Source organism: Lepisma saccharinum, chromosome 1 (genome assembly GCF_977018435.1).
Source record: "Lepisma saccharinum chromosome 1, izLepSacc3.1, whole genome shotgun sequence".
NCBI classification, from domain to species: Eukaryota; Metazoa; Arthropoda; class Insecta; order Zygentoma; family Lepismatidae; genus Lepisma; species Lepisma saccharinum.
In genome coordinates this window covers 103,659,442-103,678,643 of record NC_139229.1, presented here as the reverse complement: position 1 = coordinate 103,678,643, position 19,202 = coordinate 103,659,442, and the positions used below count along the sequence as shown (strand labels likewise).

General features: G+C 37.3%; 4 protein-coding genes across 4 annotated transcripts in view; 2 read left to right on the top strand and 2 right to left on the bottom strand.

The window, feature by feature from the left end:
- LOC145998877 (uncharacterized) overlaps positions 1 to 19,202 on the top strand; it is a 163,920-nt gene that overhangs the window by 36,746 nt on the left and 107,972 nt on the right. The gene's annotated exons all lie outside the window — the stretch shown is intronic.
- The window catches only part of NANS (N-acetylneuraminic acid synthase), an 82,742-nt gene that overhangs the window by 58,696 nt on the left and 4,844 nt on the right, over positions 1 to 19,202 (bottom strand). The window lies entirely within an intron of this gene.
- Positions 1,447 to 9,731, top strand: LOC145998883 (DNA-directed primase/polymerase protein-like). The gene is made up of 2 exons (XM_083135591.1): positions 1,447 to 1,544; positions 7,584 to 9,731. Exon 2 carries the CDS (start codon positions 7,647 to 7,649, stop codon positions 9,378 to 9,380), a length of 1,734 nt encoding a protein of 577 aa, XP_082991717.1. The 5' UTR covers positions 1,447 to 1,544; positions 7,584 to 7,646; the 3' UTR covers positions 9,381 to 9,731.
- LOC145984848 (uncharacterized) lies at positions 10,365 to 10,760 on the bottom strand. Its single transcript, XM_083118235.1, has one exon. The coding sequence runs from the start codon at positions 10,758 to 10,760 to the stop codon at positions 10,365 to 10,367; it is 396 nt and encodes a 131-aa protein (XP_082974361.1).

Sequence of the window (19,202 nt, the reverse complement as noted above, 5' to 3'; positions counted from 1 at the left end):
GCCGGTCCCCGTGGCGGAGTGGTTGGTACACCCAACGGCGAAAGAAACAGTAGGCGAATTGTCCACCACCATTTTCATTTGGTCTGAATTACACAATGTGATGATAATGAATTGAAATAAAGACGTCAATATACAGAGAACAATGCCTGCTTCGAACTAACATAGTTTCATTCCTTAAAGTAACACAGAATGCAGAATAAAAAGGTAATGAAAATAGCGGTGGACAATTTGCCTATCATTATCTTTGCCGTTGACTGTACATCGCGCTACGACGCCAGGGGTCCCGGCCTGGGCATGGATGTTTGTGATGTCCGTTCATCAATTTCATCATACCATCACTCATCCCCATCTTCGCCATTAGCCAAAAGTGCAAAAAAAGCTAAGTAAAATAAAGCAAATGAATCAATCAACATGCGTTCGAAAATGTTGAGTAATTTCCATCTCTCCCCCTAAATAGGGAGACGGCACAGCGTCCATAGAGCCGACGCTAGAAGCGAAATTCCGGAAATTGTTTATCTTACAATTCCAATGCTTCAAAATGCAATGGACACTTGATTTTGATGTTTCTGGTAACGTGTGCATGCATTTTTATAGGACACCCTGTATATACAAGAATCAAATTTAGCAGAGACAACGTCTTCCCTTCAAACGGGTAATAGCATTAAGATTCCGCCTCCACCAACCCTTCATAGGTAAGCCACTCCGTCGACAGAATTAGAATTGCAGGCATTGTTTACCTCTTCGTTCTTTGCAACAGAATAAGCCCGTCGTCGCCTTGTAATCAAGGGGTCCCGGGTTCGATACCCGGTGGAGGCACATAGTGGTTCGGATTCCAATTTAAACAGTAGGTCCCGTCCCGATTAGCCTCACTGTGCATAAAGTGGACTTAAAACACAAACTCAATCAATCAATGAAGCAACAGAATAAACCTTTTGAACTTTCCGGATATTCCATATCCATACTCGCTGTAATAAAATAAAGGTAGTGTCTGCTGCCACGTTCTTTTTCTGCTGGAACCTCAAAAAAGATGCGCGTGGCAGCAGACTTACTGTGAAGTTGTAGCGATTACTTTCACAAAAATGTTTTAAGATTATGTCCCTTAGCGTTCTTCTAATAATAAACCTAAATGCTCTCGTAGTTAGGTTAGGTTCTGTTAGCATTAAAATAATATCGCTAAATACTTTCTAAAGAAAAAGGTTCTAAATTACCTGTACATTCATTCCCACTAATCATAAACTTGCATTTCTCTCGTTTCAATCTGTTCTTAAGATTTGTAACATCCTCTTAGCAGACAAATTACGTGGCAGGAATAAATTTGAAGCTTGTCTATTCTTACTGCTGACACGTGCGTGTCACCAGAAAGAAAATGCTGGTGATATCGGATTCTGGAAAGTGCTTGAAAACTACATGACTGGCAACAGCGATGGAACGTTCTGTCACGTGACTTTCAAAAAACAAGTTTGTTGCATTATTTGAAGTTTCTGAGCAGGAAGTTTTCTTGTGATTACTTTAGTGAGAAGATTTTTTGAAGATACCATTCGTATGTAAGTATGAACTTGCAAAATTTTACTAATAGACAGTTCGTTTGAAACTTTAACATTGTACTAGTAATATTGAAACACAAATTGCATCCATTGACAACTTCGTTCCGAAATTTTAGTTACGGTGTGATATGAGGTTTTAACGATACGTGTTCGTAATTCGAATGTCACAAGAAAAATATCAGTCAATTTTATGTAGTATTGTAGAAAGCTGTTTTGAACGATTATTTATGTTCCACGTATACTGTACTAAGAGCTGTAAATAATGAAAGGATTTCACGAGCCCGAACCCCTCCTACTGAATTAGTAATGGTTTTCCATTAATTGCATTGCATAAGTGGATCAAAATTTGTTTGAAATCATAATATATTAATTGAATCATTTTTAAAATGATAACTTATGGTTTATAGATGGTCCCCCTACACAATGATTTTATGTTCAAGTAGTCATTTTATTCATAATCTAAGTATTATAATCGTATACATTTTCAAGAGATAAATAACCTGAATGATTTGGAAATAAAAATAGAAGTGGCGTGCCCAAGGGGGGTTATAACCCACCTGTCGCCCAGTATTCTTTAAAAAAAAAAAAAGAACGTCAAAGGTAGGAAAATGACAAAATGAGGGCTGACTACCAAGAAAAGTATACATAACCCCTCCCTTTCGAAAATCCTGCGCACGCCACTAAGTGTACATATTGAAATTGTGGTAAAACTTCCATAGCGTCCCAAAGGATTTCTTCATTTTTACACAAGAAACTACTTACCGAAATGAGTTTCTGTAGCATTTAGAAGTTCTTGTTGGTATTTTCTTTCATCGAGAAAAACCAATGTTGTCCGTATATGCTCATGGAACCTAACCTAACAGTCCTAACTTAACCTCGTATGCATACCACGTCCCCATGATGTTTCGTGGGGCTAACATCAATGGTTTTTGGGACTACCTGTGGATGGTTTGTGGGGCTACCCGTGGATGGTTTTTGGGGCTAATGTCAATGGTTTAATAATTAATCTTTATGTCAAAAATTGAACTTTTTTCGTGAAAAAAGCAAAATAGCACCTTGAAGAATCCTTCGCAATGCAGAATAGGTAAGTACGAATGTTAAAAATGACTAAATAAACGAGTGAGAGGTGTTGGGACGCTATCGAAGTTTTACCATCCATAATTAATACTCCCTCTGTCCCATAATTATAGTCCGGTATGCCAAAATTGTAGTACAGGAATTACAGACGAAGAGGCAGATGGAAAGCACACGCATGAGGAGAGGCACAGTAGATCACTCTTCAAGATTGTGAAGAGGAACAACGTGACCTTATCGCAACGAGCAACAAATACCGCCCAGCCGATTACCAATTATTATGGGACAACAAACAAAGGTGTACTGGACAATAGTTATGGGACAGAGGGAGTAGTTATTATTAATATTATATGTATTGAAATTTGACTGCCCTAGGGCTACAGAAAGTTATTACCCTTTGCATACAGCAATGACTGTACTCTCTCAGCATTTAATAAATAGCCTTTCAAAATGCATGCCTATCCAAACAAAATGTTCGCACATATGGTTCTATGGTCTCACTGCAGAACATGGGCTGCTTTTTTCCTCTACATAGACAAACAAAATTTATATCCCCTGAAAGTATGTACATTCTGCTTCCATTTTCCCATGTTATTTTTCCGATTACTATTATATTTTTGCGCGTAAAAATGTTTTTCCTGCTACTAAAAGCAATGCATTTCTCGGCCTAAATCTCAATTTGTTTGCGTCCATATTGTTTATGCACAGTTTCTTTCATTATTTCGACGAGGAATGCCTACAAGATTACGTTAGGCCTGTTAGGAATGTGCAGCACCATGTCACTTTTTCCTTCGTTGCTACGATTTCAAAAGTGCCTAACCTGAACTCGTATTTCTAGTTTTTTTTTTCTTCGAAAATTACACATTTCCGCACCTTGACAGTTACTTTTTCTGATTACTAACTTCAAACCATTACCATAAAATTAGGAACCACATTCCTCCTAAGCAGCCCATATTCTGCAGTCTATTCCACAAAGATGGCTGAAATTGCATTTTTGTTGCACACAGTTCTAGCTAAAGTTATGTAATGTATTCTACTTTCCTAAGACTAGGAATGTCTTGGAGCTCCCTTCCTCACCTTTTTGCCATAAGGTAGATCACATTTGAGCCAATGACGTGTTGTTAGTGTGTGTCTATCAGGGTTACATAATTATGTGCAATAAAGTTTCCCATGCAAAATATCCGAGAACGTAATAATCCTGAACTGCTGCTTAAATAGGTGGAGCTTTGAAATAGTATCTGACTTTTGTGTACTTTAACTATGAAATTGTACTTCTCAGACAATTTATTTTCTCCAATGGTGGTGTAGTCGCTTTGTCAATGTATAACTGTTACGTTTAGGCCGTTCGCTGGCTTAAACTGCTTAGCTGCGAGAGGATGTATTCATATGTCAGGAGGCAGAATGATTAATGCTCAATTTCACCAATTTATTATGCATAGGCAGAAGAGGTGAGGAGGTGAACATGCCTGAGCCGAATTTGAACGACTAAGTACTGATACTTAAATTACTAGTGTCATCACTGTACCTCATCTGGTCGCGTCGGCACTGTGAGGTCCGTTGACGGTGTGTACACACTTCACGAGTCACACCACTTAGACCAACCACTCACCTTGCCTGTTCTCTTCAGACTCCCCTTGGTGACCTCTCGTCACCCGGGAGCTGGCTGGCATTTTTGTGATGTGATATTTCCAGCTCGTGACATAACGACCTTCATTTCTCCAATCCGAGAGAGAACCACACCCATAAATCTAGGGGTGTAGTGCAGACCAACAAAGGAAGGTTAGTTCGAAGTTTCCAAGTGTCTTGGCACTCTCGGCCATAAAACAGGACAGGGAGAGGGTGGTGCAGGTGGAGGTTCTTACCTTGTTTCCTTGAACACTTTTCGAGGGTCGCGAAAGATTTGGTGCAGTCTCTCTCTTTTATTTAACATTCGTGTCTGAAGCCTGGCTGCTAATAGACAAGAAAGGAGAAAAGATGTGGCAATGCTTTCGGTTGTCAACCGTGGCATGCACTGTCTTTTCAGCAAGAAGAGTAATGGGTATAGACACTATATATACTGTGGCAAAAAGTATAATATATGATGCAACCTCATTCTTCAGAGTAAAGCACATAGAAAAACTGCTCCAATCAAGGGAAGTCTGGTATTTAGAGGTATTTAATATTCCTGGTTTCTTGCAGATGCATCATTAGGTACACATTTCGATTGTGCAATTCCGATATCATGACACAGATGTGTTTTGAATTCTATACCTGTCTAAAAGCACTGAGAAGATATCTTGTGCAGAACAATGTTTTACATCTTGCTGTTATAGGCTTATATGAATAGGTTTGGTTCTCTTAGAATCATAATTACACTACTATGTGCTTACCATGTTACTATTTATTTGTGTAGTTACATTTGATTTTATACGTACAGTGGAACCCAAACTTTACATTCCTGGATTTTACATTTTCCTGTATTATACACTCAAGCTTGATGGTCACAACATAGCAAAGTGTTAGAATATTTCCCCCCGAGTTTACGTTTTACTGCATTTTAAGTTTTATTTCAGTATGTCTCCTGGAAAATGTAAAATAGAGGCTTTCCTGTATTTCCATACTTTCTCTCATATCCTGCATGTGTATATGTTTTCATGTGAAAAGAACGCTTCGAACAGTGGTGATTTGCAACATGATTGCCGACAAGTTAGTACTTTGTGCATCTTCAAAATGCACAAATTACTTTCTCTGAACATCAAGCTTACTTCCACAACAATTTCCAGTGTTGCAACTGCATTCCTCATGCTCCTCTACAACTTGCGAAAATCATTACAAAGTCTTCAACCACGATTGATAAATATTTCTGTCAACCAGTATAAAAACTGTTATTAATATGCATTGCAGTCAGCACAATGTTCCAAACTTCAATGCTGATTTATGTGATAGAAACCATGGATCAGGATTTTTTGTAGGTGAGGGTCGTGATAAAAACCATGGATCAGGATTTTTTTTAGGTGGGGGGTAAGCAATCTGATTTGGGGGGGGGACTAGGAATATTTTGTACTATAATGATGTTGCACCCTCAAGAAAAAAAACACTAATTCAGTTTGAATTTATCATTTTCCTGAAGTGTCCTAATAATTCCCCTAAATTACTGAGACTGATATGAAATTATATGTGTGAAAAATGTTATTTTAGGTTGACATTCATTTTCGGAGGTGGATGGGGTAGCTCCCCCTTCCGGACACCCATGAGAAAATAATATTTTTACTATAAAAATGATAATATATTAGAGTTCATAAATGCTGACAGGTTACACATACCAAGAAGTCGTAAGTCTGTAATTGATTGAGTATATATAAGTTGTGATAGTCATGAGTATATGGAAATTGAACATAATAATAATAATGAAGAGCTGCGGTGGTCTAGTTGGTAGGGCATCTGACTGCCACGTGGGAGAGACAGGTTCGATTCCCTGGGTGGGTGATCTAAGGTCTGTTTTTTTCCAGCCTTGTCCCTGCAAAGCGGGGCTCACCCATCCTCAGATCAATGGGTACCTGGGGAGGGGTAAAGGCAGCTGGATCATAGTGCTGATTTCATCACCTCCAAAATAGGGGAGATTGAGAATGTCTGGGCCCTACCCGCACATCCCCTTCGTGCACAGGGAACTTTACCTTATGTTACCATTATTATTAAAAGAAGAAAGAAAAAACAGTAGTTACACTGAATGTTGATATTTCTACTTGCTCTCAAATTACACTATGTAGTACACCGATAACTACTTTTCGCAAGGAGATGAAGCTTAGAAAAAATCTGCTCTGGCATTGGCCAAAAGTCATGCCAAGCCTTAAGGGCAGTAATTTCCACGACTTACTTTTTGGAAGCAAATATGTCCAAAATTAATAGATCTGTTGCCATAATTATGTTCTCTAAGCTTCACAGATTGCATAATCAATTTAACCCACTAAAATTAGATAAAATAGGTGAAAAATCATACAAAGCTGAATTTTTGCAGAGATGTTCAGAATGTTGCCCAGTATAACATACTAAAAGATCCAAAAATACAGAGTTGAGCTTTTGCTGCCATATTTGAAAATGGTGTCAGGTTTAAGGTTTTTTATTCCTGTTTCACCAGGAAAAAGTTTCAGGCAAAACAAGTTCTGCATGATGAAAAATATTTTTTTCAATAAATTCCACCATTTGTACCTATATTGTAATTTTATATAACCACTTTTGTGAAAAAACAGCAAATGTTGTTGCCATTTTTTGAATCTGGTATATTGCAAGGACTTATTGCAATTTAACCTCTGTGCATTATTAAAGGAAACTTCCATTAGAAAATATAAACGAACTAACCCCCTTGATAGGCTGTTGCTGCATGAAGGTTAGGCATTTTAAGTTCATATGAATTTATTCCTTACATACGATCAGGCAGCCATGCTTATCCAGTGAAGAATGATTTTTAGCCCCCTCCCCCCCTCGAGTATTGTAAGCAAGGAATCTCAGGTTCAATACCTGGTTGTTTAAGATGGGTGCAAATAGCCTAAAGTGCTCATGCATTCATTCTAAATTTTAATAAACAAACAAACAATAGACACATCGTAGTTCAGGCTATACTTTTAATCTTGACTATCCTATCTGTGCATAAAGTAGAAAAATGCGAAATAATACTTTATGGACATGAGAAGATATTTTAGGACACTAAGGGAAAACTCCTTGACAGTGCTGCTTTGCATAAGTGTAAAATTGGTCAAATATTGGTTTTGTGAATTGAAAGTAGGTTCTTCACCCACCCACCCACTTTTCATGCTGGAAATATGCTTTTTCTTGTGCATATTAATAGCATTTGCAATCAAATCCATTACATGCAAAGACTTTAATTTCCGAAATTTTAAGCAAGATTAAGTATGGAAGGGATTTACACTTTGTGATTTGGAAGTTTTTATTTTGATTAAAGATCTAAGACTTTTTTCTTTTATACTTTAGGGATCAAAAGGGGATATCATTTGTACTGTAGATGATCTTCCGGATTTGGAAAATAATAGAAACATGAGGGGAGAGAATTCTACTTTGGATGGTTTCCCAGCTGGCACATTTTATGGAACAAAGCAAATTAAAGAGAAGAAAGGACACACTATTGATAGAGACATCACAGCTATCCAACAAGAAATTATAGACACCCCCATACCTAGGAGATTGACAGGCCTCTTTGGACCCTCTTTAGTTTGGAAAGTGTTTAGTAAACAGCAAGATGCTTTAAATTTTGCAAAAAATAGCAAAAGCGGTTTAATGACATTTGCTTTTGAAAAGAGAATTGAACAGACAGGGCAAAGACTATTTCTTGTTGCCCATCCATCATTTTTCTGGTTCTACCATGCTGGAAGGAAACCAGAAGAAAGGTGTTCGTATGAAGTAATCCCAGAAGGAACTGTTTGCAAATTATATTTAGATCTTGAATATGATAGGCATTTAAATCCCAATAAATTTGCTGTCAAATTGGTTGAAATTTTTACTAAGATCGTTGTGTTCTTTTTGCACAAGTATTTTAAAATCACCTGTACAAGAGAACATATCCTTGATTTAGACTCTAGTAATGACAAGAAATTTAGCAGGCATTTGATATTTAATCTACCTAATGCTGCATTTAGAAACAATTATTGTGTTGGGAACTTTGTGAGAAATGTGTGCAATCATTTACGATACAGTGTGATAAATGGTGAATCAACAAATTCTACAAAGAAAAGCAATGTGGAGGAAATGTGTTCTTATTGTAGTGTTACTGATCAGGATATTTGTGACTTATTTATAGTAGACAGTAAAGGTAAACAAACTTTATTTTGTGACGAAGGTGTTTATACAAAGAACAGGAATTTCAGACTATATTTATCCACTAAATATAAGAAGAATACTCCACTAATACTTAGTAAAGAAAATCGATATAAGCATCAAAAGAGAGATAAGGGACTGGACGTGACAGATGATGAAGCAATGTTTTTGGATTCATTGGTTACATATGTAGAGAACAAAGATGGTATGAAAATACTAGAGTTTGGTGAGGAGAATGAAATTTGCAAAGCTACGCGTTCATGTGCAGAAGGTACAGGTTCGGCATCAAGCTCGAGATCCATCTATCCTGTTGTTGATAATTTCATTACAGAACTAGTTGCGCCAGGTTTTATACGAAGATGGTGGTACTTCAGTCAAAGCAGTCGAATAGTGTATGATATCAATGGGCACAGGTACTGCAGTAACATTCAACGTGAACACCGAAGTAACAATGTAATGTACGTTGTTGATCTCATAAGTGGTGCATATTACCAAAAGTGCCACGACCCAGAGTGTGTGAATTTTCGCTCCTCAGAACTGAAGTTACCCCCTGAAGTCCTTTTTTCCTTGGACATTAACAGTGTTGAAGATAATGAATTCGAGACAAGTGTAAGAATTGAAAATTATTCTGATCTTTTAGACAACTGTGAAATTAGTGACACTGATTTGGCAGAAGTAGAATATACTGATAATGCTTGCAACACACTGTTTTCTAGTGAAATAAGTGATAGGGAATTAGTAGAAATAGAAGCTTGTGCAACTTGTGAAACTAATCTTTCAGGTATTTTTGAAGATAGTGGAATGCCGCTTCGAAGTTCATCACAAAATGAGGACTGTGGTCTCTTTGACTCCTGTGAAATTAGTGACTGTGAACTGGCAGAAGTTAGTGATGAGATTGAACAGTTTCTAGAGTGTGAAAAATGTGATTTAGAGTTTCAGACCAATGAAAGTTTTTAGCTTGTTAAATTTAATGCAATAATTTAAGAGTGTAATTAGAAATTACATTATTTTTACACACCAGGAGTGTATAAAAATACAAAGTGAAAACTTTGTTTCCTTCATTGTATATATATATTTTAAATCTTAGTCTGGAGAGATCACTATGTTAATATTATTTATCAGATTTAAAGTTTTCCTATGTTTGCAGTTTGTCAGCAATAGACCCATGACTGTTTAATAGAAGTTCCGTTTATGTGTACCAGTGGATATGAGTCTATTGCAATATACTAGTCACTTATTGGAGTAAAATACTTTGGAATGAGTTTCGTTTGTGACATGGCTGTATTTTTAAACAGTGTATCAATAAACATCTCTCTGCCAAAAGTCTTACATCAACTTCTTACAGGCTTGTTAGCATATCTCGATCTTTGAACCATTTTATTTCCATTCTTCAGCAAAACTCATTGTTTACCAAGATAGATGATACAAGTGTGATCATTGTTATACCTTCTATATAGCTTTGCAATATAGGGAATGCCAAAAGTTTTTAGCTCTGCCCACAAAAATCATCCAACTGAAACCAGACATTTACACTTTTTCAAAGTACTCTCCATGGACACGAATACACTTTTGCATCCTTTGAAACCACTTAGAAAATTGTTCATTCCACACACTTTTGGCAATGTTGTTCACAACCTCCAAATAAGCAGCAATGGCATCATCATCAGATGAAAAGCGACATCCACGCAACTGTCTCTTCACTTGGAGGAACACAAGAAATCGCACAAGGCCAGGTCCGGCAAATAAAGTGGATGTGGCAACAATCTGACTCCTTGGCGGCTGAAAAAATCTACGGTTCTTGCAGCACTGTGGGAACTTGCATCGTCACGATGCAGCAGCAGATGACCAAGTTTTGATCTTGGGTGCTGGGCCTTCCATTTTGTGAACACATTGGGAAGGCGAACTGTTGAGTACCACTCAGAATTCACTGTACGCCGATTTTCAAGTGCAACTGTCGCAACATGTATCTTCCGTGAGGAAAAAGATGCCACTATTTTCTTTGCAACTCTTCCCTTTCATTGGGTGTTCTTCATTCTCGAAGCACCACACTCGCGACTGCTGCTTTGTAAGTGGATCGTAATGGTAAATCCACGTTTCGTCACCCATGACGATGTTGTAAACATCATGACTTGCACCTTGGTTGAACTTCTCCAACATAAATTCACACCACTCCACCCTCCCCTCTTTTTCCATTTCCGTGAGTGAATGTGGGACCCAGTGAGAACACCTTTTCCTGAGACCCAAGTGTTCATGCACAATTGCCTGTGCTGCTGTTGACCCAATGTTGAGAGTCGTTCCTATCTTCAAAAAAGAAATATGGGGATCATCTTTCACCATTTGCCTCACAGCTTTGATGTTTTCGGGCGTCACTGCAGTGTTAGGCTGTCCGGCACAAGGTTAATTTTCAAGTGACACACGACCCCTTTTAAATGATCGAAACCAATTTCCAACACTGGCTCGTGAAGGGGCAGATTCTCCTAAAGTATTCACTAAACTTTCAATGCACTGCTCTGCGGTTAAGCCTTTTTTTTAATCGTACAAAATCATGGCACGAAAGTCACGTCTTGACAGCTCCATGACTAACAACAACAATGGACGACGTGCGCTGCTTTATCGCTCTTACCTCTCACCCCACTATCGCTGACTCACTCTAATCATTGTTTGCTCAAGGTCAATAAACAGGCTGTCAAATGCCACACATGCACAGTTGCTGCGATGTTACATTATTGCGCTGCTAAAAACTTTCGGCATGCTCCTCGTAAGTTATATTTGAAAAAAAAAAAAAATGGGAACACGAATGTTATTACAATACACTTGTAAAATCCAGTGCTTTATGCTAAATTGTGAGTATAATGAAGTCTCACAGAGTTTGTCTTCTGAAGCTGGATATATCCCTGCAGAAGGAAAAAAATTAAGGGAACCAGGGAAAAGTGTTCATTTTATACTTTGAGACCTAAACCTTGGAAAATGATTATGTAATACAGTGGGCAGCCACCATGGGGCTGGACCCTTGGCCAGATAACGAAATGGCAGGTTAAACCGAATTATGTAATGGAATACAGTAAACATCACTTCACAAGATGAGCGAGAAAAAAAAGCTCAGAAAACTACTACATATGTATCACTGTACAGTATGTACAAATTTTTAAAATTGAACAATTGTACATTACATATTTAAAAATACAAGGTTGTACTGCATTATAAAATAAATTAATATTTTTTTCTTGCTGAGCGGCCGGTTGAACTGAAGACTGGTTGAACAGAGGCTGGTTAAGAGAGCACGCACTGTAGTTAAATTTTGAAAGAAAATGGTTTGACAATATACTTGCTGTTTCATTTAGTAATACTAAATGTGATACACTAGTGTATTAAGAGCTGTAAGGTTGACATCCCTGATACAAATGCAATTGCAGCATTTATTAGTCAGCCATGGCAATATTGATGCAAACAGGAGAACGTAAAACCAATACAAATAACAAGATTCACATGCACTTGGAGTACATTTGTACATAACCAACTGTGTGTTCTGTTTCCTGACAGTGTGCATGCACTTTAATATTCCAAACACTGAATGTAGATCTCAAGTGTTTCTTGGGGTATTCCTTCAAGTTTCTTAGCATGTGACCAGCTGCCATGCAATAAGTGCCTTTAAAAAGAAAACATGAGTTTTTGAAACATTAGCAACTATCCATTATGGAAGCTCCAAATTATGAGTATATTGATACGTACTGTAAGAAGATAGGGCCTACATTGGGTCAGCCATTTTACGCTGAGTATATTGATACGTACTGTAAGAAGATAGGGCCTATGTTGGGTCAGCCATTTTATGCTGGAACATTGTTGGAAAATTACTACCTGATATCACACATATAATACTCTACAACAGTTTTTGGGCTTTCATTAATAAATGTCTCCTACATTTTTTTAAAATAAAATCAGATTTAAATAAAAAAAATATTATCCACCTTGCTTCAGTGTGGAGGGTGTCCAAAATGCAGTTCAAAGAAACATATTTCTTCTTTCATAGTTACTAGTTTGCAGGGGTGCCCATCCCCCCCATCCCAAGGGTAGAACATTTCCCCCCTTATACCGAATTATTTTCTCATTGTTTTGGTCAGATAAAATTTGCACAACAATATAATAGACATATTTAAGCAATATATGTTTACTTTAGGTATTGTTTACAACACAGACATTTACATGTATATTGTATTTTACTTTGCCATTGATTGAAATAACATTTTACATAAATTATAATAACTTCTGATGTTGCAAAGTTGTTGCAGCAAACTTATTGATAATTTCCTCATTTTGCACCACTTTTAAAATATTGGACTCGCAGGATGGAATTAAGGTAGATATTAACCACTCATCAGCCATGCATGAACGTAGTCTGTTTTTAATAATTCTTACGACACACACTCATTGTGCGTTCTGCATACGGAGATCAGAATTATATACAATACCTGCAAATTTGGAAAGGTCGGAAACTGGACAACCAGACGGTGGTTTATGGAAGCCAAAAAGTTAGGCTTAAACATTGGTGCTTGCATCAAAACTACGTTTAGGCTTAAACATTGGTGCTTGCATCAAAACTACGGATTCCGTAAATCATCTTGCACAGCATTCGTACGGTACAGCTGATCATTTGTTTGCCGGAACTGGATGAACTCACGTGCTAACTTCCCTCAGTGCAATGGGCAGATGACGTCAAATTGAATACCATCCATTTCTCAATCCTATCTTCCCAGTCGAGATTAACCACAAGGTAGAAAAGCTACGTTAAATACCTGAAGGTGAATAATGTTTCTCATTGCAAAGCTTCAAAAACACTTTACAATCCAATCATGTGAACAGGAAGGATAATATTAAAAAGTTTTAAAATAATTACGTTTCATGTTTCTCGTGGCTCACATCATTAGGCTAATTTTGATCACCTGGCCCTGAACCTGTACCTCAAGCACTTTCATCATTGGTGTAATTTTTCCAAGGTCCACTTCCACAATTTTGTACTTTATGGGAAAATTATTTTTACTTTTATGTACATGTGTAAGATCACAGTGTTTCTTCCACTTATCCTGGCGATGAATGGTATTACACATGTACTCCATACACCTGTGTTTGAACTGCCTTGTAAGTAGAGTTGCAAAAAAGCCAGCTTTTTTGAAGAAAAAAAAAAAACCTGAAATTTTGGCTTTTTACCAATTATAGGTAACCTATTTCACTTGAAGTTACTGTTATGAGTTTACAGGTTTGTAGTAACATATTGGCCAATCCCAGTGGATGCATATTGTATAGCGGTTCAGATACGATCTTAACCCTAGCTTGCCGGGGAGGGTCTTGCAGGCCCAAAACCTCTATTGTTTACATTTTACAACTGTTTAAAAATAAATTACATTCGTTTCGTAGGATGTTGCCAATATTTATTTAATACTTTTGTTTATAAAAAAACATGAATGTAATGTAATTAGGAGGCAAAATGCACTTGGTGGGCATATCAGGTGCCATCTTTGAATTTGTCTCATTCGAGACACTCATGCCAGTGACAGTGTACAATTGGTTGGTTATGATTGTAATTATTGAAATTATCATATTTAATAAACAATTGCATTTCTGCAAACTAAAAAACATTAATAATAATTATTATGGATTTTCTGAGTTTTAGTGAATGATAGAATATATGCGAGAGACTCATGAAATAATTGGTTATTATTTTTTATTAATGATAGTAATTATTGTAATTAATAAATAACTGCACATTTATAATCAGCAAAGGAAGCAGTGATTCAATTATAAAATTGTTTCTTGAAACAGTGATAAAACCGTCTGGCTTGTGAGACGCCCCCCGGTATGTAAGTTTCTCATACGGCATGGGTAAGCTAGGGTTAAAACTAAATGTGAATTCCTAATGAGCTTATCTGACCATGAAATTGACTTAAAACAGGCTTTTAAATGTTGATGTCATAAAATATGAAACAGATGTTAGTATCAAAATATTCGAAGTTTCGGGACAATTAAAAATCTTTACTGTTCACAACACATATGCAGAAGTATACATCTTACGTGAATGTGTGTGTATATTTCCTGTTTAACGGAGCTTTGAGACACGTGGCTCTTGGAAACAAACCCTTAGGAGTAAATGCAACCTTTTGAACCAAAGCAATATAAACTTAAAATGTCGCTTGTCACTTGGCCTGTACCGTTGTCTCGGGGAACTTTCAGACCGAAACAACAATTGACATGTGTCACTTGGAAGCAGTAATCTAGTAAGTCATTCAATCTTTTGAACTGAAGTGCGACAATGAGCTAAACATGTCACTTGCATGTTGCTGAGACTATACTGTTTTCTCAATGCCATGCATTGTGCATGGTTGTATCAGTCTGTTTCTTTTACATGCACGGTGAATGTTTTGCTTTATACTGAAGAAGTCTGTCTCGCATGTCATCTGTGACTTCAGCCTGAAAACTCTTTCAATGGCATGACACATGCCACCTCGGTCTTGTTCGTGCATGCGTGGTGGATGCTTGCTTGAAGGTGCCAATGTCACTTGTCACCCCCTCCCCCTGCACTGTCATGTGTTGCTTCGGTCTGAATATTCTCAATACGTAACAAGATAAAGGCCTGCTTTTTGATAGAATGTTCCATTTAAAATCATGAAAGGGCCTCTGGAGTGGAATAAAGTAATGCTGTTGCCATGTAGTAGAAGGGGTCTGAGGTTCAATACTCAGTAGAGGCAGAATGCTCCGAATCTCATTTCAAACTGTAGGTCCACTCCACATTTCTTATATAGATATTTCTTCCCATTTGTAGCCAGTCTTTATTTGCTTATACTTCAGTTCTAGTGCCGGTATTTTTCAACCACCAGGCCGCAAAAGTTCCGTTGCACCCAGGGGTTGACGACTAATTTAAAACTAATTTTATATTTGACAGCAAGTCTATACATATTTGAACTATGATTATGCCATACTTGATATATTAATATTAAATAAGGTTGCATATTAATTTCCATATAAACTTTAAAGATCAGAAATGTATTTATGAGTGAAATTGTTGGGTTCAAGGCATCGACTAGTAAGAAATAAATTTACTGTGCTGTGGTCTCACATAGGTTGAGTACCACTGCAACAAGCAGCCAAAATACATCACTAGTTGCTCCGTGACCAGGTTTAGCGGACATTTAACCAAATTATCATGATGTACTGGAAAGCCAGAATATAATATTTTACTGAACACAAAATTTAATTCTTCTTTGTAGCTAATCAGTGGTGATTCATTCATTCTTAGTTTTGGATTTTTACCCACTGTGATATTTTTAAAATTACCAACATTTCGAAGGCTGATTCTGCCTCAGTCTTCAGGGTAGTGTGTGATCTACAGAGCATTCCCCAACATTCGCCGGGCAAGCGGCCCGGCGTCAGTGCATGTCTTTCCCGGTGAACGGGGTCTGCGACAGTCGTATGCTACAGTCTGTTTTTTTCGCTCTCTTTCCCTTTCTGTTGACGTTGCAGACTGATGTCAGTATAATCCTCCCTCGGAAGTTGTGTCGTGTCTGTGTGCTGAAGATTGTGGCTTAATATGGTACCACAAAAGTTTACATTGCAACAAAAGATTTATCTTGTTGAGTGTTACTTCGGAAAGAGGAATTGTGGAGAAGTGCGACGACGTTTTGCAATGAAATTTCCTGGCATTCCCGTTCCACATAGGACCACTATATTAAACCTCGTAAAAAAGTTTAGAGTAACAGGGTCAGTTCTGAATAAAAGTGGAAAGAAAAATGGGGAAATCTAAAAAATAAAGTATACAAAGATAATCTGCACACCATCCGTGAGTTAAAAGAGAGTATTGTATGAGAAATTGGGAGAATCACAGTAGACGAACTTGCACGTGTAAATCCAATTTCCTTTGGAGATGCCAGGAATGTGTTGCAGCAGAGGGACATCATTTTCAACACCTTCTGTAGTCAGGTTAGTACACAATATGAACACTGTAATTTTAATAGCCGACTCTAGCGATTGTCGCGAACCCTGTTCACCGAGAAAGACAAGCGCTTGCGCCGGGCTGCTTGCCGCCAAGTCTCGTAGCGAATGTCAGGGAATGTTCTGTACTAAATCACATTGCAATCCCTGGACACATGATGTGTTGTCAAGAGATTTGATACTAGATTTTCAAAAGGTAGAGCAATATTTTCTTTTTTGCTTCATGTATGTGTTCGTATACCAAATTCAAGCATTGAAAATATCATACTATTAGGTTCTATTAAAAACACATACAAAACTACTCTAGTTATGTGAATATGTTTTATACTACATGGATATATTTAATAAGCCTACCGAAATATGAAGATGACACTCGGATGACCCATTCAAAAAAGCCAGCTTTCTTGAAAACACTGTTTTTGTCTAGGTACGAATTTCATATTGTAAATTGTATTTTATATTTAGAAATTAGTGTGTATTTTACAGTAGGGAGATAAACGAAAACCATGGAACAGGAAAAATACTGCCAACTCCTGTATTTTCATTGATTTGAGACACTTTGTGAAAAAAGCCACGGAAAAAAAAAAAAAAGGTAAAGTGCTCCCCTGTGCATAGCACCACGCCATGAAGGCGTATAGGGGGTGTGGGGGTAACGCCCTACACTTTCTTGATCCACGGAAAAAAACTTCCCATTTTTTTTCTTTTCAAAAAAGCTGTTTTTTCTCCCAACCACTTCCAACTCTACTTGTAAGACTTTTTTTGGCATGACTGTTCATTTTAAAATTACATAGTCAACAATAGCAAGATTTAGACAAGCGGTGGCTCAGTCGGTAACGCGTCTGACTACCATGCTCAAGGTCCCGGGTTCGATCCCCGGCCGGTTCAAATCCGGGAACTTTTCTAACGGTGAAAGCGGCCCCGGCGCCCACCCAGCGTCGAATAACATGGGTACCTGGGGGAAACCCTGGGGGGTAAAGGCGGTCAGGGGCGTGATGCTGATCACATCACCCCCACTTACGACCGGATCAAGAAAGTGTGGGGCGTTACCCCCACACCCCCTATACGCCTTCATGGCGTGGTGCTATGCACAGGGGAACACTTTACCTTTTTTTTTACAATTATCCAGTCAGTTGTAGCCACTGGCCGAGATGCCGACAATCGAAAGGCGCATGACATTCAAAACCTTTCATTGCAGTTGAAATTAAAAGAACAAAGAAAATAAAACATACAAAACTGCTCAGTCTCATTACCATAGTTTTTCTTGTATGTACGCATTGCTTGCATGATAGAATTATTTTCCTGTAGTTTACGGTTATTAAGGAAACTAAGAACATTGACAACAGATTATTTATAAATCTTACGGATATTGAGGTACCTGATGAGTATATAGAAATTTTTCAATTCGGAATGAAATTTTCAGTTGGTAGTGCTTATATACACAAGGAAGATTTCGTGATTTCAATAGAGAAAGCACTGAATTTCTTAGATGATGAGGAGGAAAAAAGAAAATTACGAAGTCTCACACATGATGCTCTTGATGAACGTTTAAGTTTTGAATACAACAGAAGAACTAACAGAGTTCCAAAATACACAGAACGAGAGAAAGAGCATATAAGGTTGGGAAAAAAAGTTCATGGTTTCAAGATCTGGTTGAAAGAAAACAACATTTTCTTAATAAAATCGGACAAGGAAAATAAACCTGTCCTTATCCGAATTAAGGACTATAAAGAAAAAATGGAAGAATGTTTCAAATTAAACAATTTCACAGAAACCTCTCGAAACCCTATAACTAAAATAATAAATGAGGTAAAGAAAGTAATTGAAAGCAGTATCACGATACCAAGAGAAATGAAGAAAATACTCATTGTCAAAAATTCAACCCTGCCGATTGCCTTTGGACTACCAAAAACTCACAAACCGGGAACTCCAATACGACCCATCATTGCAACTTTCACACATCCTGCATACAAACTATCCAAATATTTAGTTGAAAGACTTGCTATAATTAAACAACAAACACCATTCAGTGTTAAAAATGCATATGAAGTGAAACAGAAACTAAAAAATATTGTTTGGAATAGTGAGTATCGTATTGCAAGTTTTGATGTTGAAAATTTATATCCTAGTGTCCCAATAGAAGGTGCCACAGATGCATTACACAGATGGCTTATTGAGATGAAGGTTAACCCAGTAGAATCATGGGAAATGGTTCGATGGTTTACTGTATGTGCAAATTACAATTACTTTATATTTGATGGCAAAATCTATCAGCAAAATAATGGTCTATCAATGGGAAACCCAGTATCTGGAATCATCTCCAGCATTTTCCTTCATTACATAGAATCTCCAATTGTTAATGCGATAGGTGCGTATATCAAACTCTACATCAGATATGTAGATGATGTGCTAATTATTGCTAAAAATGAGAACACCATCATGGACGTATTTAAATCGTTAAATGAATCACATCGTCGCATAAAATTCACTTGCGAACCCATGAATAACAATGTAATTTCTTTCCTTGATCTGCAAATTAAGACAACTGACTCAACAATTCAAACATCAGTCCATAGAAAAAAATTAGCGGGGGAAAAATACATCCATGCCAAATCAGAACATTCGCGTATAACAATGGATAACATATTTTTAAATTTTTTCCTGAGAGCACAAAGACTATGTTCTAATAATGAGGATATCAAAAATGAAGAAGAAAGGCTCTTTAATATAGCAAAAGAAAATGGCTTTCACACTAACAGAATAAACCAAATCAAAAAACAAGTTGCAAGAAAACTAAAGGAAAAG

Bases quoted from the DNA above. Each gene is read 5' to 3' on its own strand.
- LOC145998883 (XM_083135591.1), top strand. From the start codon at position 7,647: ATGAGGGGAGAGAATTCTACTTTGGATGGTTTCCCAGCTGGCACATTT.
- LOC145984848 (XM_083118235.1), bottom strand. From the start codon at position 10,760: ATGGTGAAAGATGATCCCCATATTTCTTTTTTGAAGATAGGAACGACT.